The sequence below is a fragment of the Oncorhynchus keta genome, chromosome 26, assembly GCF_023373465.1.
Source record: "Oncorhynchus keta strain PuntledgeMale-10-30-2019 chromosome 26, Oket_V2, whole genome shotgun sequence".
NCBI lineage: Eukaryota > Metazoa > Chordata > Actinopteri > Salmoniformes > Salmonidae > Oncorhynchus > Oncorhynchus keta.
Window position 1 is genome coordinate 2981995 of NC_068446.1, and position 25357 is coordinate 3007351.

Consider the following 25357-nt stretch of genomic DNA (forward strand, 5'->3'; position numbering starts at 1 on the left):
TGTGTGTGTGTGTGTGTGTGTGTGTGTGTGGTAAGGTTATCAGAGACAGAGTTTTTGTGGCCATCTTAAAGTCTTAAATGCTGGTCTTAAGGAATCAGTTTCAATTTCTAGAGGGACACACATACACACTTTATGAAGCCAATAGAAGGTCAACAGAAAGAGGCAACGTGTTAAATGGAGATTTGACAGAAAACCCTACATACCTGCCTACATGTTGTTCGGTGTTTGCCAAAGCTTACATTGAGTCAGTGAAAAAGTCTGTTTACTTTATCCAATACTTGCACATCTTGAATCTATGAGACATGAAGATAATGTAGGGAAAGAGGTAATGACAGAAGGAAAGGAAATAGTTGGGACGAGTGAGGAGAGAGCTAATGAATAATTTCTCACAAAGAAACTGATCTTTATCAATGGAATAGCCACTCTGTTTATAATAAGTTTGTATTTTTTATGCTACTGCGGAGAACACACACACACACACACACACACACACACACACACACACACACACACCTCTCTCTCCTCTCCCTTTTCTTGTGCGCTTTTACAAAACATTCAAATATTGATCTTAATTAGGCTTTGCCGAGCTCAGCAGCCTGTGTTGAGGGTTTGAGACAAGCAGCAGCAGACACCTGTCTAAGGCACTTACATCTTCAGCAAGAGGGAGTAGGGAAATAAGAAGGGAGTAGGGAAATAAGAAGGGAGGATGGAAATAAGGGAGGATGGAAATAAGAAGGGAGGATGGAAATAAGAAGGGAGTAGGGAAATAAGAAGGGAGTAGGGAAGGATGGAAATAAGAAGGGAGGATGGAAATAAGAAGGGAGTAGGGAAATAAGAAGGGAGGATGGAAATAAGAAGGGAGGAGGGAAATAAGAAGAGGAGGAAATAAGGGAGTAGGGAAATAAGAAGGGAGGATGGAAATAAGAAGGGAGTAGGGAAATAAGAAGGGAGTAGGGAAATAAGAAGGGAGTAGGGAAATAAGAAGGGAGGATGGAAATAAGAAGGGAGTAGGGAAATAAGAAGGGAGTAGGGAAATAAGAAGGGGATGGAAATAGGGAAAAATAAGAAGGAGGATAAATAAGGGAGGGGATGGAAATAAGAAGGGAGTAGGGAAATAAGAAGGGAGGATGGAAATAAGAAGGGAGGATGGAAATAAGAAGGGAGTAGGGAAATAGGGAAATAAGAAGGGAGGATGGAAATAAGGGAAATAAGAAGGGAGGATGGAAATAAGAAGGGAGGATGGAAATAAGGGAAATAAGAAGGGAGTAGGGAAGGAAATAAGAAGGGAGGATAAATAAGGGAAAAATAAGAAGGAGTAGGGAAATAAATAAGAAGGAGGATGGAAATAAGAAGGGAGGATGGAAATAAGAAGGGAGTAGGGAAATAAGAAGGGAGGATGGAAATAAGAAGGGATGATGGAAATAAGAAGGTAGTAGGGAAATAAGAAGGGAGTAGGGAAATAAGAAGGGAGGATGGAAATAAGAAGGGAGGATGGAAATAAGAAGGGAGTAGGGAAATAAGAAGGGAGGATGGATGAGTAATAGCTCCCGGTCTTCGACAGTTTAATAGCTAATCTCATGCTATTTTTAAGCAATAAGGCACGAGGAGGTGTGGTATATGGCCAATATACCATGGCTGTTCTTATGCACGATGCAATGTGGAGTGCCTGGATACAGCCCTTAGCCTTGTTATATTGGCTACATACCCCCCCAGGTGCCTTATTGATCATATAAACTGGTTACCAACGAAATTAGAACAGTAACATTTGATCAAATACGTTCCGTAATACCTCTGGTCTGATACACCGTGGCTTCCAGCCAAATCAGCATTCAGGGCTCGAACCACACAGTTTATTACACATTTTGCCATGAGGCCGAGAGAAAATGTTCCTGTTTTAGAGCTCAAGAATTCTTGAAAGACCCCGGACAATCAACACTTTTTCCCCCCACAGATATTTGTCTTAATCTATATGCTTGATAGACCAAAGTATCAGCTATCACACAACCCCCCCAAAATGTCTTCATAAAATACAACTTGTTGGATTTATGTAAACTCCTTCAGTCACCATAAAAGGCATTTCATTTGTACAATTATTGTCCAACAAGTGTTTAAAAACCTTGATTGTTTAATTCTATCTTTAGATTTTTAAATGTTGTAGAAATATATATCTAGAATATTTTATAGCACTATTATATGCTCCAGAGCTAATTCCGTTAGCATTTTGTTTTTCTAGATTTAGAACGTAAAACAACATTTATAAAGCAAACATTATCCCTTAGATCTTGCACAGCAAATACTTAAATTGTTGAGCAATATGTATGAAATATGAACATGTATGCTGACACTACTGTAAATCGCTCTGGATAAGAGCGCCTGGAAATGACCAAAATGTAAATGTACAAATATGTTGCAGAACAGTGATTCAGATATTGACAAGCCTCTGACGGAGTTGACAACAGATACTCAAAAACAAACATATTTTTGCCTCTAAAAATGAGTTAAATACAAACATTTGTAAAATATGGAAAATTATTATTTTGAAAAAATCTCCATTAAACCCCCCCCTCTAATCAGATCTTTCAGCACTCTGATGGAATTGAGTTGACAAACATCTGATGGAGTTGATGCTTATGGAGAAGATTTTTTTTTTTAAATATATTTTTAAATATTTAGATTGTTGAATAATAGTGAAGACATCAAAGTATCCACCCTTTGACTTGATGATAGCTTTGCACACTCTTGGCATTCTCTCAACCAGCTTCACCTGGAATGCTTTTCCAACAGTCTTGAATGAGTTTCTGCATATGCTGAGCACTTGTTGGCTGCTTTTCCTCTTCACTCTGTGGTCCAACTCATCCCAAACCATTTCAATTGGGTTGAGGTCGGGTGATTGTGGAGGCCAGGTCATCTGATGCAGCACTCCATCACTCTCCTTACAACGCCTGGAGGTGTGTTTTGGGTCATTGTCCTGTTGAAAAACAAATGATAGTCACACTAAGCCCAAACCAGATGGGATGGTGTATCACTGCAGAATGCTGTGGTAGCCATGCTGGGTAAGTGTGTCTTGAATTCTGAGTGTCATCAGCAAAACACCCCCACACCATCACACCACCTCCTCCATGCTTCACGGTGCGAACCACACATGCAGAGATCATCTGTTCACCTACTCTGCGTCTCACAGACACGGCGGTTGGAACCAAAAATATCAACTTTGGACTCATCAGACCAAAGGACAGATTTCCACCGGTCTAATGTCCATTGCTTGGGTTTTTTGGCCCAAGAAAGTCTCTTCTTCTTATTGGTGTCCTTTAGTAGTGGTTTCTTTGCACCAATTCGACCACGAAGGCCTGATTCACACAGTCTCCTCTGAACAGTTGATGTTGAGATGTGTCTGTTACTTGAACTCTGTGTTATATGCAATTTCTGAGTCTGGTAACTCTAATGAACTTATCCTCTGCAGAAGAGGTAACTCTGGGTATTCCATTCCTGTGGCGGACTTCATGAGAGCCAATTTCATCATAGAGCATGATAGTTTTTGCGACTGCACTTGAAGAAACTTTTAAAGTTCTTTACATTTTCCGCATTGACTATCTTAAAATAATTATGGACTGGCGTCTCTCTTTGGTTATTTGAGCTGTTCTTGCCATAATATGGACTCGGCCTTTTACAAAATAGGGCTATCTTCTGTATATCACCCCTAACTGATTGGCTCAAACCCATTAAGAAGGGAAAAAAATCCACAAATTAACTTGTAACAAGGCACACCTGTTAATTGAAGTGCATTCCAGGTGACTACCTCATGAAGCTGGTTGAGAGAATGTCAAGAGTGTGCAATGCTGCCATCAAGGCTAAGGGTGGCTACTTTGAAGAATCTCAAATATAACAAATATTTTGATTCGTTTAACATTGGTTACTACATTATTGCATATGGGTTATTTCATAGTTTTGATATCTTTGCTATTATTCTACAATGTAGAAAAGAGTAAAAAATGATGAAAAACCCTGGAATGAGTAGGTGTGTCCAAACTTTTGACTGGTACTGTATATCTTTTTTTCCTTCTTCATTGTAGAGAGCAGCATTTTTTTTCTCTCTCAGTTTCTTAATAACTAACACCTAATTAAAACGTAAAATATTTGAAGAAAAATTAATATTCCATCTTAATGTATCAGGCAGATGGAGTTGACCATGGTGATTCCAATATTGTTTGTTTAAACTTTACAGACCACGAGTGAGTCTTTTTGCACATGTAATGAGGACATGAATAAGGGGTCCTTATGGTATAGTTGACCAAGCTCATTCCTGATTCATTTAGGACTTTAGACCAAATCTCAGGACACATCTTTTAGAAATCAAACCTTTTAGAAATCACACCCTCGTGGGGTACCGGGTGTGTGCTCCTGTTCTTTAAAAAATATTTGATTTTTCATAAAAAATAAATTAAAAATCCACACCGGATACAAACATCGATTTACAGATGCACACAAACAACGACAACATCTCATCTGCACAGACCCTCACGCCCCCATCCCTAGTGTCTGCATAATTGATTGCCACATGACCTTAAATTGTACCAATTTGCTTTTCCGGTCCACCAAATGCTACTGTACAATTTTAGCAACCAGGAAATGGCGGAGCGATTTCTGCATATTGCATTTTTAAGACCTGACTACATTGTAGTGTAGAATTTGTGAATTTTGTCTCGTGTTACAATCATGTCGAGCTCTCTCTCTCTTTCCACTGTCAATAGATCACATAGAGAATCAGGTGGATCAGTCACATGCACACATGAGCACATTGATTGTTACAGTGGGCAGAACTGGTGTGCACGTTCTGCATGAAGGTATATTGAAAGAAAGGGTAGTTGTTGTTTCCTAATCATCCTGTCCTCATTCCAGCTTGGTCGCTCAAGATCCGCTGTGAAATTCGACATCTGTCCAGGTAAGCAGGACGTCGGGAGATCACTACAAAACCGGCCACTAGGGGAAAGAGCGAGTCCTATAACCACCAAGTAGACTTGCAGTTTTCTACAGCGTTGTGGACGGGGATGGCGGATGGTTGTAAAGCCATAGGCTCCGGGTTCGGGGGTCGCGAGCTCCGGCTCCGGGGGTCACGAGCTCAATCCCAGTTCTAGGCACTGTTTTGTGTTTTAACTCTATCACAAACCTCAACCCTTACTTTGAAAAGTTAATATTCTGTTAACAACATCATTTGGTTATGAGTTGACTAGTCATATACTCGCATTTGTAACCAAAGCATATAATTGGAGAAAAAAACACTTAAAAAAAAAATCCAGACCATTTAAAAAATGCTTGCAATTTCCTCATAGAACATGATGTCATCTCCCTGAGGAGGATGAGCTGGCCAATCAGCGGTCTGTCTACCTGTGTGCATATTTTTTATAACCTGTATACATCCACACCATTCCAACTCAGAAAAGCAGTTTTTTTAGCATACTTAATAAAAACGAATTGGAAGGAAAAACATTTATATTGTTAAACATATTTAATAGAAATCTGGAAACACTGGGCACTTTAACCGTTCAGAGTTAAGTTAATCTGGAAACACTGGGCACTTTAACCGTTCAGAGTTAAGTTAATCTGGAAACACTGGGCACTTTAACCGTTCAGAGTTAAGTTAATCTGGAAACACTGGGCACTTTAACCGTTCAGAGTTAAATTAATCTGGAAACACTGGGCACTTTAACCGTTCAGAGTTAAATTAATCTGGAAACACTGGGCACTTTAACCGTTCAGAGTTAAATTAATCTGGAAACACTGGGCACTTTAACCGTTCAGAGTTAAGTTAATCTGGAAACACTGGGCACTTTAACCGTTCAGAGTTAAGTTAATCTGGAAACACTGGGCACTTTAACCGTTCAGAGTTAAATTAATCTGGAAACACTGGGCACTTTAACCGTTCAGAGTTAAATTAATCTGGAAACACTGGGCACTTTAACCGTTCAGAGTTAAATTAATCTGGAAACACTGGGCACTTTAACCGTTCAGAGTTAAATTAATCTGGAAACACTGGGCACTTTAACCGTTCAGAGTTAAATTAATCTGGAAACACTGGGCACTTTAACCGTTCAGAGTTAAATTAATCTGGAAACACTGGGCACTTTAACCGTTCAGAGTTAAATTAATCTGGAAACACTGGGCACTTTAACCGTTCAGAGTTAAATTAATCTGGAAACACTGGGCACTTTAACCGTTCAGAGTTAAATTAATCTGGAAACACTGGGCAGTTACTTTAACCGTTCAGAGTTAAGGCCTAAACTTAACCTTGGAGTTGTTTCGCTTGAACCCTATCCCAAACTTTAACCCTTAATCATTCGGAATGAACGACCTTTGACATTTGACGTTTATGGACAAACGGATTCTGCAGTGAGAGCTTGTTGCACATTCATCCTGTAAGATACATAGTTACACAATTGCATTGTGGGGCAGTTATACATAAGCTGATGGGTCAGGTCATTGGCTTAATCAGTTCAATGTAACCTATCTCAATATTACTTGTATTTAAAGGGAATGGCGCTGAGACTGATGCAAAACAGTATGGTGGAAGGAAACTGGTGTTTCGCCCATGTCCACACCACTGATGCATTGTGGTTTACGCCAATCAAATGCCTTTTATGCTTGTGAGAATAACCAAGTTAGCTAGCTAGCCGTTTTCCCCCGGTTTAGCTAGTGATAGTGATGCACAAGCTAGACCTATTGGAAACATTGCCGTCTCCTAACGTCATTTGCCCACCAGATTCAGGAGCTTGAACCCCGCCCCAAACGCTTGAAAACCACATGGAAACCTCCATTAGATTTTTACCCAAAGTTTACGAAGAAAACTAACTGAACATAATTCATGATGGTTTTTATTGAATTTTAGTTTTGTTTTGGAGTCAAAGATAATAGTTTCAGTATAGTTTTAGTTTTGTAAATTATTTTATTTCAGTTTATTAAAATAGTTTTTTCATAATTCGTTTTCGTATTTGTTTCAGTTTTAGTTTAGCTACTACAATAACCTTGGTCTACATTGTGTGTGTGTGAGCTCCTTAGCGTGTATTAATGCTCTGTGTTGCCGTGGTAACTTCGGCTGTGTGAACATGCTCCCCAGGGCGACGCAACAGTAATTCGTCACTGTGACGACGCCTCGGTTAAATAGCGTATTAATGGTCTAAATATCAGGAGCTGTACACATATATACACACACACAAACACACAAAGGGGCGTAGTAATAGTTTTATTATCAGCTCTGGGCTCGGTAGGCAGGTAATGGATGGATTACACAGCCCAACATCCTCTCTGTGCCACCCTCCATCTCCCTACACACTAATTATATGACACAAAGAGATGGCGGGAGAGAGACTGAGCACGATGATCTTGGAGAAGAGACCGATCTTGGAGAGGGATGGAAGATGAGAGAATGCAGGAGGGAGAGAGGTTGGTGGGTAATAGTTATTTTATCAGAATACATGGGCCTTAGAGCAGACAATCAGAGGCTAGCACCCCCGACCCAAGAGCAAAACAAAGTCCAACAAAAGGCATGTACAGTAATAACATTTTATTTGAAATTCATCAAGCTCCAATTTACAAAAAAACTAAACATGTTCAAATATCAATTCAATCTGCATTACAAACATCATTGCTGTATGAAATGTATGAGTCCATAAAGCAAACGTTTAGCTACATTAAAGACCCTGAGTTGAGAGCAGACAGATATGGGTCTGAGAAACGTCAGAGCTTCCATAAGCATTCAATACATACGTCTCTGTAGTATTTTCAAAAGCTCATTTGGTGTTCAGGCAGTATCCATTCTAGTTCCTGTAGTTCTAGAGTCGAGGCTTGATCTGCAGTATTCTCTCTATGGAAGACAAGACAGACAGGCAGTATCCATTCTAGTTCCTGTAGTTCTAGAGTCGAGGCTTGATCTGCATTATTCTCTCTATGGAAGACAAGACAGACAGGCAGTATCCATTCTAGTTCCTGTAGTTCTAGAGTCGAGGCTTGATCTGCAGTATTCTCTCTATGGAAGACAAGACAGACAGGCAGTATCCATTCTAGTTCCTGTAGTTCTAGAGTCGAGGCTTGATCTGCAGTATTCTCTCTATGGAAGACAAGACAGACAGGCAGTATCCATTCTAGTTCCTGTAGTTCTAGAGTCGAGGCTTGATCTGCAGTATTCTCTCTATGGAAGACAAGACAGACAGGCAGTATCCATTCTAGTTCCTGTAGTTCTAGAGTCGAGGCTTGATCTGCAGTATTCTCTCTATGGAAGACAAGACAGACAGGCAGTATCCATTCTAGTTCCTGTAGTTCTAGAGTCGAGGCTTGATCTGCAGTATTCTCTCTATGGAAGACAAGACAGACAGGCAGTATCCATTCTAGTTCCTGTAGTTCTAGAGTCGAGGCTTGATCTGCAGTATTCTCTCTATGGAAGACAAGACAGACAGGCAGTATCCATTCTAGTTCCTGTAGTTCTAGAGTCGAGGCTTGATCTGCAGTATTCTCTCTATGGAAGACAAGACAGACAGGCAGTATCCATTCTAGTTCCTGTAGTTCTAGAGTCGAGGCTTGATCTGCAGTATTCTCTCTATGGAAGACAAGACAGACAGGCAGTATCCATTCTAGTTCCTGTAGTTCTAGAGTCGAGGCTTGATCTGCAGTATTCTCTCTATGGAAGACAAGACAGACAGGCAGTATCCATTCTAGTTCCTGTAGTTCTAGAGTCGAGGCTTGATCTGCAGTATTCTCTCTATGGAAGACAAGACAGACAGGCAGTATCCATTCTAGTTCCTGTAGTTCTAGAGTCGAGGCTTGATCTGCAGTATTCTCTCTATGGAAGACAAGACAGACAGGCAGTATCCATTCTAGTTCCTGTAGTTCTAGAGTCGAGGCTTGATCTGCAGTATTCTCTCTATGGAAGACAAGACAGACAGGCAGTATCCATTCTAGTTCCTGTAGTTCTAGAGTCGAGGCTTGATCTGCAGTATTCTCTCTATGGAAGACAAGACAGACAGGCAGTATCCATTCTAGTTCCTGTAGTTCTAGAGTCGAGGCTTGATCTGCAGTATTCTCTCTATGGAAGACAAGACAGACACAACATAAACAGATTGAGATGAAAGATAGCAACAAAACTAACATGTCAGACAGCAGAGAGATCGCTCTACAACCACAGGGGTGCACAAAACGACAGGCTGTGTGTGTGTGTGTGACGGTGTGCCTGAGGATGTGAATGGGTGAAACGCAGGGCTCCTCTGTCCTACTGAAAGCCTGAGTGATGGCATCTCCGCTGATGAGCAAACTGGGAACTGAATGAATGGGAGAACAGGGGTGTGTGTGTGCTCCGGCAGTGATGCATAGCTATTGGGTTAATTTATGTAAAGTGGAGAGCAGGGCTGTGGCGGTCATGAAATGTTGTCAGCCGGTTATTGTCGTGCAACAGACTGCCGGTAATTAACCGTTAATTAACGTAAAGTTTGGCATCTCCAGGCCTCCACACATACAATCTGCTGATGTGTGCCTTTGGAATCTACATTTAAAAAAAAGTGTAATAAATCAATTCAATATACAAAAAAATCACAATAAATCCATAATTTATTTTAGTCAGATCTAAAGAAAAATGTTATGAAGAAAATGTCAGAAAAACAGAATATGAGTTGGTCTACTGTATGTTATGTGTGCATATGCACCTGGTCTACTGTATGTTATGTGTGCATATGCACCTGGTCTACTGTATGTTATGTGTGCATATGCACCTGGTCTACTGTATGTTATGTGTGCATATGCACCTGGTCTACTGTATGTTATGTGTGCATATGCACCTGGTCTACTGTATGTTATGTGTGCATATGCACCTGGTCTACTGTATGTTATGTGTGCATATGCACCTGCCATAAGCAGTTGGCTTGTTGAGTTAGCTGACAATATACAGCCTGAGTCCCGTGCCATTATTTTATATTATATGATTTTATAGTAAGAAGAATATCATTGAACCGAGGTGAATAAAATAGAAAGGATATTCTTACCAATCTGGAGCAAATGCGCATATGAAATGGCATGAAAGTGATCATTTGAAACAGGTCTTCTACACAAGATTTAGAGTGATTTGGCAGCTTTAGTAGTGAATGATACGAACCTTAGAATATCTTAGAAATCAGAAAGTATTCAGACCCCTTGACTTGTTCCACTTTGTTACGTTCACAGCTTATTCTAAAACGGATTTAAAAATAAAAAAATCTTCCACACACAAAACCCCATCATGACAAAAGTGAAAACAGGTTTTCAGATTTTTTTGTGTGCAAATGTATTGAAAATAAAAAACAGAAATACCTTATTTACATAAGTATTCAGACTCTTTGCTACGAGACTTGAATGAGATTAGGTGCATCCTGTTTCTACAACTTGGGTGATGTCCACATGTGCTAAATTCAATTGATTGGACATGATTTGGAAAGGCACACACCAGTCAATATAAGGTCCCACAGTTGACAGTGAATGTCTGAGAAAAAAACTAAGCCATAAGGTTGAAAGGAATTGTCCATAGAGCTCCGAGACAGGATTTCTTCGAGGCAGAGATCTGTGGAAGGGTACCAAAAAATTTCTGCAGCATTGAAAGTCCCCAAGAACACAGTGGCCTCCATCATTCTTAAATGGAAGAAGTTTGGAACCACCAAGACTCTTCCAAGAGCTGGCCGCCCGGCCAAACTGAGAAATCGGGGGAGAAGGGCCTTGGTCAGGGAAGTCCCCAAGAACCCGATGGTCACTCTGACAGAGCTCCAGAGTTCCTCTCTGGAGAGATGGGATAACCGTCCAGAAGGACAACCATCTCTGCATCACTCCACCAATCAGACCTTTATGGTAGAGTGGCCAGACGGAAGCCACTCCTCAGTAAAAGTCACATGACAGCCCACTTGGAGTTTGCCAAAAGGCACCTAAAGGACTCTCAGACCATGAGAAACAAGATTCTCTGGTCTGAGGAAACTAAGATTTAACTCTTTGGCCTGAATGCCAAGCGTCACGTCTGGAGGAAACCTTGCACCATCCCTACGGTGAAGCATGGTTGTGACAGCATTATGCTGTTGGGATGTTTTTCAGGGGCAGGGACTGGGAGACTAGTTAGGATCGAGGGAAAGTTGAACAGAGCAAATTACGGCAATTCTTGATTCAAACCTGCTCCAGAGCGCTCAGGACCTCAGACTGGGGCAGAGGTTCACCTTCCACCTTTTTCATAAATTAGATTAAAAATTCTAATAAAAAAAACTGTTTTAGCTTTGTCATTTTGGGTTATTGTGTGTAGATTGATGAGGGGAAAAAATATATAATCAACTTTAGAATAACGTAACAAAATGTGGGAAAAGTCAAGAGGTCTGAATGCACGGTATGGGCTGCATGATGTGACTATAGGCGAATGATGACTTGAGAAAGTCAGAAAAAAGCTTGCACTTTGTTCCTCGCCTCAGACTGCACAGCCGTTCTCCCATCAAGTGATCATATTTTTACCCATCAGACTATTCTCAATTTAATCTCGTCTTTACTAATATGTGAAATTAGTTTTGATTCGGTGACCCATTACCAAATGGGCAGGTACAGGGACAATTAATGTGTATGCAGTCAAACAGCAAATGGAGGCCTCACTCTTTCCCGCTAGTTCGTTGATCAATGAGGCCGGATACACAACTTCAGTTTGATAGAGGAGTTGTGCTTAATATGAGCAGCTGAGAAATCAATAGAAGAAACACTTATTTCACTCCACTGTTTGAGGAGCTGCATGGCAGGTGACATCCCACCCACACTCTGTATGCCATGGGCTCTTCAACCCTATTCCTGCATCTACCACTGTTTGAGGAGCTGCATGGCAGGTGACATCCCACCCACACTCTGTATGCCATGGGCTCTTCAACCCTATTCCTGCATCTACCACTGTTTGAGGAGCTGCATGGCAGGTGACATCCCACCCACACTCTGTATGCTATGGGCTCTTCAACCCTATTCCTGCATCTACCACTGTTTGAGGAGCTGCATGGCAGGTGACATCCCACCCACACTCTGTATGCTATGGGCTCTTCAACCCTATTCCTGCATCTACCACTGTTTGAGGAGCTGCATGGCAGGTGACATCCCACCCACACTCTGTATGCCATGGGCTCTTCAACCCTATTCCTGCATCTACCACTGTTTGAGGAGCTGCATGGCAGGTGACATCCCACCCACACTCTGTATGCTATGAGCTCTTCAACCCTATTCTTGCATCTACCACTGTTTGAGGAGCTGCATGGTAGGTGACATCCCACCCACACTCTGTATGCCATGGGCTCTTCAACCCTATTCCTGCATCTACCCAGTGCTTCACTTGGGAAACAAAGTGATATCTTTTCGGGAACATCGACAGTAACATGTTTTCGCGTTATGAAAATAAATTTAAAAAATCCCTATTAATAGGCTATTCAAAATCAAATACAAATTCACTGTAAGCAGCCCTGTACAATCAATGAACCGGCAGCATCGCCTAGGGCCGGCTATACAGCGCGTTCTCTCCCAGACTCCTGGATAGAACTTTTGGACCGTAGCGTAAGGTAACCATCCAGTATACATACTAACACAGTCCACACCCAAAAGCAAATGACCCAAATTTGTTTAATTTTGGCTAAACCAATTATGTACCAAAGACATCTTAAATCGGTTTTGCTTTGTGTTTTTTTCTGCAATGTGTAATATGGGGAAGGCTATATATTGTATAACAGCTCATAAGCATCAGCTCTAAAATGGGTGTCCGTTTCGCTGTTGAAACATCCACAACAACCATGTTTTACTCTCCAACTGGAACTTCTTTCTTCAAATTGACCATCACAGCGAAGTGAGGTGTTAAAAGCACGACACTGTTGTGATGATAAGTGTTTGATGTGACTTTTCCATCGATGTCAGCGTGGTTAGAGGGACAATCGAGCCCTTGAGTACCAGTCCATTGGGACCTGATGGCCGTTAGCGAATCGGATTACGACCAATGCATGTCCAGAGTGCATGAAAGGAGATTCCCGTGACTCAATGGTCACATGGAATCTTACCGCGGTCATGGTGTGCCGGTAATACTATGGTCATGAGTGCTGGTGTGGCAGTAATACGGTCACTGCAACAGTCCCAGTGGAGAGGAACTTGTTTGGATTCCACCCTTAACAAGCCACAGGGGTATGGAGAGTGTGTGTGTGTGTGTGTGTGTGTGTGTGTGTGTGTGTGTGTGTGTGTGGTTATGTGTGTGTTGAGGGATAAACCAGCGCTCATTAGTAACACTTAACTGCACTGGACACAGAGTTGAAGGTGGTCTATGTGTGTGTGTGTGTGTGTAACTGACCACTTGTTGTGTCTCAGGAGGATTGTGTGTTTGTGTGCCAAAGTGTGTGTGTATGGTGTGTGTGTGTACAGTGCATTCGGGAAGTGTTCAGACCCCATCACTTTTTCCACATTTTGTTATGTTACAGCCAGTGATGGAAACAGTACTCAATTGTCATACCTGAGTAAAAGTAAAGATACCTTAATAGAAAACTCAAGTAAAAGTCACCCAGTAAAATGCAAAAATATAAATAGTAAAGTACAGATATCCCCCAAAAACGACTGAATACTTTCCGAATGCACTGTATTGTTCCTCTCTGTCTGTATATACTGTGTTTTTACTGTGACTGGTAGCTGCTCTGTACCCTGCTAACACTGTACCCATACATTAAAATAGCCTTCCGTGCCCATGGGAGACTGCCACTGGGCACCACAGCAGCTATACACTGAGCCCTGACTGCTGTGTTCCCGGAAGGGAGCCCTGGTTCCATATAATCCCTGGCTCTACACACTCACACGTATAAACCACAGTCAGCATGTGCTACAGCAGCTAACCCAGACAGGAATAACCAATGATGCAGGCAAGACCCTCTGCAGGATTTAAAGACATACTAAAGCTGGGATGAAGGGAGGGTTAAGGAGGAGAATAGAGAGAAGAGGAGAAAGAGGGGACACAGGGGAGAGAGAGAGAGAGATGGGGGGGGGCAGATAGATGAAGAGAGACTGAGTTCCATAGTCCATGTAAAGGGAGAAAGAGGGGGACACAGGGGAGAGAGAGAGAGAGAGAGAGAGGGGGGGGCAGATAGATGAAGAGAGACTGAGTCCATAGTCCATGTAAAGGGAGAAAGAGGGGGACACAGGGGAGAGAGAGAGAGAGAGAGAGAGAGAGGGGGGCAGATAGATGGAGAGAGACTGAGTTCCATAGTCCATGTAAAGGGAGAAAGAGGGGGACACAGGGGAGAGAGAGAGAGAGAGGAGGAGAGAGGGAGAGAGGCAGATAGATGAAGAGAGACTGAGGTCCATAGTCCATGTAAAGGGAGAAAGAGGGGACACAGGGGAGAGAGAGAGAGAGAGAGAGAGAGAGAGGGGGGGCAGATAGATGGAGAGAGACTGAGGTCCATAGTCCATGTAAAGGGAGAAAGAGGGGGACACAGGGGAGAGAGAGAGAGAGGGGGGGGGGGCAGATAGATGGAGAGAGACTGAGGTCCATAGTCCATGTAAAGGGAGAAAGAGGGGGACACAGGGGAGAGAGAGAGAGAGAGGGGGCAGATAGATGGAGAGAGACTGAGGTCCATAGTCCATGTAAAGGGAGAAAGAGGGGACACAGGGGAGAGAGAGAGAGGGGGGGGCAGGTAGATGAAGAGAGACTGAGGTCCATAGTCCATGTAAAGGGAGAAAGAGGGGGACACAGGGGAGAGAGAGAGAGAGGGGGGGCAGGTAGATGAAGAGAGACTGAGTTCCATAGTCCATGTAAAGGGATAAAGAGGGGGACACAGGGGAGAGAGAGAGGGGGGGGGCAGATAGATGGAGAGAGACTGAGGTCCATAGTCCATGTAAAGGGAGAAAGAGGGGGACACAGGGGAGAGAGAGAGAGATAGATGAAGAGGACTGAGATAGATGAAGGAAAGGAGGGATTCCATGTGTGTGAGGTATATGTATGCGTGTCATGGTAGCTAGCAGTAAGGGAGTGGCATGCAGGCTGTCCAGATGACACAGGGTCAGCTAAAGGTGAAAGGTTATAGTTGTTTCCTGGAGGAGAGAGACTAAATATGAACCTGAAACAACAGAGACATGGTGAGAGGGATGATGACAGAGTGAGGGATGATGACAGAGTGAGGGAGAGAGGGATGATGACAGAGTGAGGGATGATGACAGAGTGAGGGAGAGAGGGATGATGACAGAGTGTTGATGACAGAGTGAGGGAGAGAGAGAGAGAGATGATGACAGAGTGAGGGATGATGACAGAGTGAGGGAGAGAGGGATGATGACAGATGGAGAGAAAGTGAGAGAAAGGTTCTGGTGTAATTTACAGTCGTCGTCTTCCTAGTATCTTCTTAGAAATGTAATGGTAATATGGTAATAACATCGTAGTGTATTAACACTTTCTTTTGGAGTTATTGAACCATGTACTGGTACCGCAAGGTACTATTTAGTATTAGGTAGAAAGCAAATGTTAGGTAGAAAGCAAAATGTCGACATTGTTAAAAGGTACCGTTACTGAAAGATAATATGAGAAGGAGGGCAATAGAAAGAGAATTGAAGTGGTAAGTTAATTTGTGGTGTCTGTCTATTTCTTCACGACTGGACAGTGAGAGTAAATGTGTGTGTTAGTGTGTGATTGAGGGTTCCTCTATGTCAGGGAGGGGCAGAGGCAGGTGGACATAGAAGAGAGAGTAGGCGACGGGGGGAGGCCGACAGGGGGAATGAGGGAGGGTGACGGGGGAGGGAGGCCCTCTTCTAATCCTCTATCTGTCAGTCTGTCAACAGAGAGCCCAGCTGTGCCTCCCTCTTGCCCCAAACCTAAATATTATTACCTCTCTCCCACTAAGCACTATTACACTTCCAGCTAAGTATTATCATACTCAAATATTTCCTTCTACTGCAACCAGTATCAACCTCCTAAAAGTACTTAAGTACCCCAATATCAGGGCGTTCCCAAACCTTATTTCCTCATCCACTAATATTTACCCCATGGCAATGGTGCCCTCAGGGGTCCATGCTTAGTTCCCTCCCTCCTGTATTCCCTATTTGCGCACGACTCCAACATCATTCTTAAGTTTGCTGACGACACAACGGTGGTAGGCCTGATCACCGACGAAGATGGTGTGGTGCCAAGGACAACAACCTTTCCCTCAACGTTAGCAAGACAACGCAACTGATCCCGAACTACAGGAAATGGAGGGCTGATGGGGCTGTGGTGGAGCGAACTAACAGGAAATGGAGGGCCGCCCCCTTGCACATTGATGGGGCTGTGGTGGAGCGGGTCGAGCGCTTCGAACTACAGGAAATGGAGGGCCGCCCCCTTGCACATTGATGGGGCTGTGGTGGAGCGGGTCGAGCGCTTCGTGTTCCTCATTACTGCTCCACACACACCAAAAGTCGTGAAGAAGACACGACGACGCCTCTTACCGCTCAGGGCGCTAAAAAGATTTGGCATGGGCCTTCGGATCCTCAAAAAGTTATACGGCAGCACCATCGAGAGCATCTTGACTGGCTGCATCACCGCCTGGTATGGCAACTGCTTGGCATCTGACCACAAGGCGCTACAGAGTGTACAGCCCAGTACATCACTGGGACTGATCTCCCTGCCATCCACGACCTCTATACCATGTGGTATCAGAGGAAGTCACTAAACATTTTCATTTCTCTGCTACTGCATGGCAAGTGGTACCGATACGCCAAGTCTGAAACCAACAGGACCTCTACCCCCCGAGCCATAAGACTACTAAACAGTTAACCAAATAGCTAACCGCACTATCTGCATGGACTATTCTGCACTAAATATTTGGACTCATCACACACACTGCTGCTACGGCTTATCATCTAAGTAAACATTTCCCTGTTAGTCTACACCTGTTGTTTACGACCAGCCAGGGAGCATTTCACTGTTAGTCTACACCTGTTGTTTACGACCAGCCAGGGAGCATTTCACTGTTAGTCTACACCTGTTGTTTACGACCAGCCAGGGAGCATTTCACTGTTAGTCTACACCTGTTGTTTACGACCAGCCAGGGAGCATTTCACTGTTAGTCTACACCTGTTGTTTACGACCAGCCAGGGAGCATTTCACTGTTAGTCTACACCTGTTGTTTACGACCAGCCAGGGAGCATTTCACTGTTAGTCTACACCTGTTGTTTATGAAGCAAGTGACAAATCATTTGAATGGATCTTGATTTTATAAAATAAAAAAAATCACCATCTTTCCTCGATTAGCAATGGGACATCTGAGCTATGTTTTAAAAACATGGGGCAGTTGGAACAATCACATGATCACAATGATTACCACTATTTTCCAATGCACTGTTTGATGAGCCCACCCCTCCAGGTCATAGGAGTCAACATGGCGACCATAGAGGCAGTTTCCTGACCTCTCTGTAAGACACAACTCAGAACTAGACTAACTTTCCTGGTCACTGTATGACCTCTCACCTGTGACCTCTGACCCGTCGGCAGGGGGCGTGTCCGGGGCGTCCGTGTCTTCGGGGGAGCTAGAGAGGGAGATGAACGACGGGAGCTTGGTCTTGTGAGGACCCGAGGAAGAAGACGAGGGTGTCCCTGGATCTGCCTGAGCAGAACCCTCTGCCATCTGGTTATCAGGTAGGACCACTGACAGGCTAGGCCTGAAGAGAGGAGAGGGGGAAGTGGAATATAATCTGTGCACATCAATATAAATTAATGTCCGTTTTGACAGTGTGGTTCTATGGTTGTTGCCTATTTTCCAAAATGTCTGTTTTCAACTTGTAACGTAATCTATTTGCTCTGTTTTACTACATTTAAAAAAATATATATAAATTGTATCTAATTCATTTCGCTTTTTTCATTTCATTATTCTGACAGAGGGACTGTTCTTGACCTCTTGGTGCGGGCCTTCTTGGCCGGGTCAGCGGAGGGGCCTGTGGTGGGGTTGGGGTTAGGAGCGGTGCGTTTGGCCCTCTGACGGTGCTGGAGCTTACACTGGGCCCCTCGAGGACAGGAGCCACTACTGGAGAAGTCTGGACACACCAGGGTGTGTTTCTTCTTACACTGGAGGAGAGGACAGACCAATACCACTTATTATATTAAACACACAGGAGGTTAACATAACCTGAGAAGACAGTTTGAGACTGCTCTGTTAGTTACTACACAGTGTAAAAAACACGTTGTTTACTTCCTAATATTGAGTTAAACCCCCTTTTGCCCTCAGAAAAACCTCAATTCCTTGGGGCATGGACTCTACAAGGTGTTAAAAGCGTTCCACGGGGATGCTGGCCCATGTTGACTCCAATACTTCCCACAGTTGAGTGAAGTTGGCTGGATGTCTTTTGTGTGGTGGACCATTCTTGAAACCCAGCAGCATTGCAGTTCTTGACACACTCAAACCGGTGTGCCTGGTACCTACCACCATACCCGTTCAAAGGCACTTAAATCTTTTGTCTTGCCCATTGACCCTCAGAATTGCACAGATGTACAATCAATGTTTCAATTGTCTCGAGGCTTAAAAGTCCTTCTCTGACCGTCTCCCCCTCTTCATCAACACTGATTGAAGTGGATTTAACAGGTGACATCAATATGTGATCACCTGGATTCACCTGGTCAGTCTGTCATGTTCCTAATGTTTTGAACGTGGTCATCTTGAGAGCACTGCGTGTGCCTGAGTGAGTATACAGATGAAGGTCTGGTGAGAGTGTATGTGAGAGTGTATGTGACAGTGAGAGTGTGTGTGAGAGTGTGTGTGACAGTGAGAGTGTGTGACAGTGAGAGTGTATGTGAGAGTGTGTGTGACAGTGAGAGTGTGTGTGAGAGTGTATGTGACAGTGAGAGTGTGTGTGAGAGTGTGTGTGACAGTGAGAGTGTGTGTGACAGTGAGAGTGTGTGTGACAGTGTAATATGGGCGTAAATTGGTAACTTCATTCTGAGGGAGATTCGATCCCTCCCACCTGTCAGAAAAGCTAATTATACTCACTATGGGGTGCGAGCCATGTTTGTGTGCATCTGGTGTGCGGGGGGGGGGCAGCCTGGAGCAGGTTGGTCCAGAAATAGAGTGAGGGTGGGGGTAAGGGGTGTCCGTGTGTGTTAGGGGTGGGGGTCTGCAGATTGAGTTTCCAGGAACAGTTTGGACTCTAGTTCACCCCACGGTCCCCTCAGCCATGAACCAGTCTGGGTACCCCTCTCCTCTCCCCGAAGAGGCCCCTCTCTCTCCGCTATACCCCCAACCCCTCACTATAGCCAGTACCACTAACTCCCAAACTCAGACCCCCTGCCCTTCTCACACCCACGTTCCTGCACCCCAGGGGTCAGATTAGTGTAGGTCTTAGACTTATCTCGCTTTTCTGAGGCGGCAAACCAAAACACTCACAAAGTCACACCGTAATGCTATATGTTTTCATGCCCTAACGTCGTCCGGACTACAGGAAAAAGAGGACCGAGCACGTCCCCATTCTCATCGACGGGACTGTAGTGGAGCAGGTTGAGAGCTTCAAGTTCCTTGGTGTTCACATCACCAACAAACTAACATGGTCCAAACACACCAAGACAGTCGTGAAGAGGGCACGACAAAGACTACTCAGGAGACTGAAAAGATTTGGCATGGGTCCTCAGATCCTCAAAAGGTTCTACAGCTGCACCATCGAGAGCATCCTGACTGGTTGCATCACTGCCTGGTACGGCAACTGCTCGGCCTCCGACCGCAAGGTACTTCAGATGGTAGTGCGTACAGCACAGTACATCACTGGGGCTAAGCTGCCTGCCATCCAGGACCTCTACACCAGGCGGTGTCAGAGGAAGGCCCTAAACATTGTCAAAGACCCCAGCCACCCCAGTCATAGACTGTTCTCTCTTCTCTCTACTACCACATGGCAAGCGGTACCGGAGTGCCAAGTCTAGGACAAAAAGGCAACAGTTTTTACCCCCAAGCCATAAGACTCCTGAACACCCGGACTATTTGCATTGTGCCCCCCCCCCCCAACCCCTCTTTTACGCTGCTGCTACTCTCTGTTTATCTTATATGCATAGTCACTTTAACCATATCTACATGTACATACTACCTCAATAAGCCTAACTAACAGGTGTCTGTATAGAGCCTTGCTACTAACAGGTGTCTGTATGGAGCCTTGCTACTAACAGGTGTCTGTATAGAGCCTTGCTACTAACAGGTGTCTGTATAGAGCCTTGCTACTAACAGCCCTTCTGTACATCAGCTCTGTGTCTGTATAAAACCCCAAACAGAAACAATGCAGGTGTAAAAGCTTGCTACTAACAGGTGTCTGTATAGAGCCTGACCAAGATGTTCTGTTCATAAATGACCAGCATAACAGGTGTCTGTATAGAGCTACCAACAGGTGTCTGTATAGAGCCTTGCTACTAACAGGTGTCTGTATAGAGCCTTGCTACTAACAGGTGTCTGTATAGAGCCTTGCTACTAACAGGTGTCTGTATAGAGCCTTGCTACTAACAGGTGTCTGTATAGAGCCTTGCTACTAACAGGTGTCTGTATAGAGCCTTGCTACTAACAGGTGTCTGTATAGAGCCTTGCTACTAACAGGTGTCTGTATAGAGCCTAGACTAACAGGTGTCTGTATAGAGCCTTGCTACTAACAGGTGTCTGTATAGAGCCTTGCTACTAACAGGTGTCTGTATAGAGCCTTGCTACTAACAGGTGTCTGTATAGAGCCTTGCTACTAACAGGTGTCTGTATAGAGCCTTGCTACTAACAGGTGTCTGTATAGAGCCTTGCTACTAACAGGTGTCTGTATAGAGCCTTGCTACTAACAGGTGTCTGTATAGAGCCTTGCTACTAACAGGTGTCTGTATAGAGCCTTGCTAACAGGTGTCTGTAACCTTGCTAGGTGTCTGTATAGAGCCTTGCTACTAACAGGTGTCTGTATAGAGCCTTGCTACTAACAGGTGTCTGTATAGAGCCTTGGTGTCTACTAAACAGGTGTCTGTATAGAGCCTTGCTACTAACAGGTGTCTGTATAGAGCCTTGCTACCTTGCTACTAACAGGTGTCTGTATAGAGCCTTGCTACTAACAGGTGTCTGTATAGAGCCTTGTACTAACAGGTGTCTGTATAGAGCCTTGCTACTAACAGGTGTCTGTATAGAGCCTTGCTACTAACAGGTGTCTGTATAGAGCCTTGCTACTAACAGGTGTCTGTATAGAGCCTTGCTACTAACAGGTGTCTGTATAGAGCCTTGCTACTAACAGGTGTCTGTATAGAGCCTTGCTACTAACAGGTGTCTGTATAGAGCCTTGCTACTAACAGGTGTCTGTATAGAGCCTTGCTACTACTAACAGGTGTCTGTATAGAGCCTTGCTACTAACAGGTGTCTGTATAGCCTTGCTACTAACAGGTGTCTGTACTAACAGGTGTCTGTATAGAGCCTTGCTACTAACAGGTGTCTGTATAGAGCCTTGCTACTAACAGGTGTCTGTATAGAGCCTTGCTACTAACAGGTGTCTGTATAGAGCCTTGCTACTAACAGGTGTCTGTATAGAGCCTTGCTACTAACAGGTGTCTGTATAGAGCCTTGCTACTAACAGGTGTCTGTATAGAGCCTTAACAGGTGTCTGTACTAACAGGTGTCTGTATAGAACAGGTGTCTGTATAGAGCCTTGCTACTAACAGGTGTCTGTATAGAGCCTTGCTACTAACAGGTGTCTGTATAGAGCCTTGCTACTAACAGGTGTCTGTATAGAGCCTTGCTACTAACAGGTGTCTGTATAGAGCCTTGCTACTAACAGGTGTCTGTATAGAGCCTTGCTAACAGGTGTCTGTATAGAGCCTTGCTACTAACAGGTGTCTGTATAGAGCCTTGCTACTAACAGGTGTCTGTATAGAGCCTTGCTACTAACAGGTGTCTGTATAGAGCCTTGCTACTAACAGGTGTCTGTATAGAGCCTTGCTACTAACAGGTGTCTGTATAGAGCCTTACTAACAGGTGTCTGTATAGAGCCTTGCTAACAGGTGTCTGTATAGAGCCTTGCTACTAACAGGTGTCTGTATTGCTACTAACAGGTGTCTGTATAGAGCCTTGCTACTAACAGGTGTCTGTATAGAGCCTTGCTACTAACAGGTGTCTGTATAGAGCCTTGCTACTAACAGGTGTCTGTATAGAGCCTTGCTACTAACAGGTGTCTGTATAGAGCCTTGCTACTAACAGGTGTCTGTATAGAGCCTTGCTACTAACAGGTGTCTGTATAGAGCCTTGCTAACAGGTGTCTGTATAGAGCCTTGCTACTAACAGGTGTCTGTATAGAGCCTTGCTACCTAACAGGTGTCTGTATAGAGCCTTGCTACTAACAGGTGTCTGTATAGAGCCTTGCTACTAACAGGTGTCTGTATAGAGCCTTGCTACTAACAGGTGTCTGTATAGAGCCTTGCTACTAACAGGTGTCTGTATAGAGCCTTGGTGTCTACTAACAGGTGTCTGTATAGAGCCTTGCTACTAACAGGTGTCTGTATAGAGCCTTGCTACTAACAGGTGTCTGTATAGAGCCTTGCTACTAACAGGTGTCTGTATAGAGCCTTGCTACTAACAGGTGTCTGTATAGAGCCTTGCTACTAACAGGTGTCTGTATAGAGCCTTGCTACTAACAGGTGTCTGTATAGAGCCTTGCTACTAACAGTCTGTATAGAGCCTTGCTACTAACAGGTGTCTGTATAGAGCCTTGCTACTAACAGGTGTCTGTATAGAGCCTTGCTACTAACAGGTGTCTGTATAGAGCCTTGCTAACAGGTGTCTGTATAGAGCCTTGCTACTAACAGGTGTCTGTATAGAGCCTTGCTACTAACAGGTGTCTGTATAGAGCCTTGCTACTAACAGGTGTATAGAGCTGTATAACAGAGAGCCTTGCTACTAACAGGTGTCTGTATAGAGCCTTGCTACTAACAGGTGTCTGTATAGAGCCTGTCTGTATAGAGCCTTGCTACTAACAGGTGTCTGTATAGAGCCTTGCTACTAACAGGTGTCTGTATAGAGCCTTGCTACTAACAGGTGTCTGTATAGGTGCTCAGGTGTCTGTATAGAGCCTTGCTACTAACAGGTGTCTGTATAGAGCCTTGCTACTAACAGGTGTCTGTATAGAGCCTTGCTACTAACAGGTGTCTGTATAGAGCCTTGCTACTAACAGGTGTCTGTATAGAGCCTTGGTGTCTACTAACAGGTGTCTGTATAGAGCCTTGCTACTAACAGGTGTCTGTATAGAGCCTTGCTACTAACAGGTGTCTGTATAGAGCCTTGCTACTAACAGGTGTCTGTATAGAGCCTTGCTACTAACAGGTGTCTGTATAGAGCCTACTAACAGGTGTCTGTATAGAGCCTTGCTACTAACAGGTGTCTGTATAGAGCCTTGCTACTAACAGGTGTCTGTATAGAGCCTTGCTACTAACAGGTGTCTGTATAGAGCCTTGCTACTAACAGGTGTCTGTATAGAGCCTTGCTACTAACAGGTGTCTGTATAGAGCCTTGCTACTAACAGGTGTCTGTATAGAGCCTTGCTACTAACAGGTGTCTGTATAGAGCCTTGCTACTAACAGGTGTCTGTATAGAGCCTTGCTACTAACAGGTGTCTGTTAGAGCCTTGCAAATGTCTTTCTACTGGTGTCTGTATAGAGCCTTGCTACTAACAGGTGTCTGTATAGAGCCTTGCACTAACAGGTGTCTGTATAGAGCACTACTAACAGGTGTCTGTATAGAGCCTTGCTACTTTTTTCAAATGTCACTGTCTGTATAGAGCCTTGCACTAACAGGTGTCACCACTACACAGGTGTCACCTTGCACTAACACTGTATAGAGCACTAACAGGTGTCACCACTACTACACTGTACCTCACACACTGTCACACACCTCACACACACACACACACAACACTGTACACACACACACTTTTTTTGGCACCATTGGTTAGAGCCTGTAAGTAAGCATTTCACTGTAAGGTTTACACCTGTTGTATTCGGTGCACGTGGCAAATACACTTAGCTTTATTCGCCAAATTTAAGCAAACGCCTGTCTGTCTCTATTATGGTATCAGTCTGTTATAATTCAAGAGTCTGAGAGCAGAGGTGCAGATTGAAGACGCTTTACATTGTTTTTAACCAAGATGTGCCCAGGGGTTAGAGGTCGTTTCTAGACCAGGGAATGGGACCATACAAAGACTTCCAATCGTATTTACAGCCCTTCTCCAACTGTCACGACTTCCGCCGAAGTCGGTCCCTCTCCTTGACACCTGGTTCCATACAAAGACTTCCAACCGTATTTACAGCCCTTCTCCAACTGTCACGACTTCCGCCGATGTCGGTCCCTCTCCTTGACACCTGGTTCCATACAAAGACTTCCAACCGTATTTACAGCCCTTCTCCAACTGTCACGACTTCCTCCTTGTTCGGCGGTCGACGTCACCGGCCTTCTAGCCATCACTGATCCGTTTCGTCTCGTCTTCCTTCACACCTGGTTCCAATCCCATCAATTACATGTGGTGTATTTTAACCCTCTGTTTCCCCTCATTGTCGGAGACTGTTTGATTGTATGTGATGTGCTATTTAGTGTTGGTGTGCGATGAGTTTTTTGTACCCACTTCTGTTATTTTGTATATTTTTTTTTTGAGTTTTGTCAGCATTTATTAAACGACTCCATTTATACCGAGTTCGTTCTCCTGCGCCTGACTTCCCTGCCACCGACACGCGCCCCTAACACCAGCGTAAGGAGAGGGAAAACTGAGCCAAATGCCAAATCTACTAAGACTCAACTGCCCGCAGTCGAATACATTCTCATTTTCATAAAACACTGAAAAGAGGGAAAGAGAGCGAGAGCCAAGAAAAGGAAGATAAAAAAAGAGAAAGTGGACAGAACATCTTCATTCCACACCAAGTTAATCATTTTCCACTTGATTTAAGAAATGCTGGGACGTCTCAGGTCTATTAGAAGAGCTCTCTCTCCACTGCGTTCCAAACCACGACGAGTCAGCACATTTACCATTACAGGGATGGAGGGAGGGGTAGAAGACAGGGGCAAAGAGGGAGGGAGATAGAGGAGAGGGAAACGGAAGGGGGGCCTGGATCGGGGTTCAAAGGAGAGGAAGGGAAGTTGAAAGAGTGGTGGAGATGGAGAAACAAGAGAAAGGTGGGCGATCAAGGGAATGAGAGAAGGCGAAAGGGACCAAGAGGGACCAAATTGGATAAAACGAGAGAGACAGGCGCTACAGAGTAGAACAGGGGGAGAAGGTAGTGACGGGGGACAGCAGGGAGGGAGGGATAGTGAGGTTAACCCCTGAGCTGCTGGAGTGTCTGCCTGCCTGCCCCATAGTGCCACCCTCAGCACTTCATCCATCTGTAATTACTGCC

At 44.2% G+C, this 25357-nt stretch overlaps 1 protein-coding gene and 1 long non-coding RNA gene across 17 annotated transcripts in view; one reads left to right on the plus strand and one right to left on the minus strand.

Moving 5' to 3' along the window:
• Nucleotides 1–7540: 7540 nt before the first annotated feature.
• The window catches only part of zc3h3 (zinc finger CCCH-type containing 3), a 120811-nt gene continuing 102994 nt past the window's right edge, over nt 7541–25357 (minus strand). For 2 of the 16 annotated variants that reach the window (XM_052480049.1, XM_052480033.1), the window contains exons 10-12: nt 17892–18061; nt 17468–17658; nt 7541–9070 (exon numbers count right to left, since the gene is read on the minus strand). In XM_052480049.1, coding sequence (XP_052336009.1) covers nt 9039–9070; nt 17468–17658; nt 17892–18061 — 393 coding nt within the window. In that variant the 3' untranslated portion in view covers nt 7541–9038. The remainder of the gene's footprint in view (nt 9071–17467; nt 17659–17891; nt 18062–25357) is intronic. The other 14 variants (XM_052480048.1, XM_052480047.1, XM_052480046.1 and 11 more) reach the window with 14 other exon arrangements.
• On the plus strand, nt 9506–14071 carry LOC127911975 (uncharacterized). The gene is made up of 3 exons (XR_008079905.1): nt 9506–11936; nt 12105–12188; nt 12273–14071. It is a non-coding gene; the product is annotated as an uncharacterized LOC127911975 (long non-coding RNA).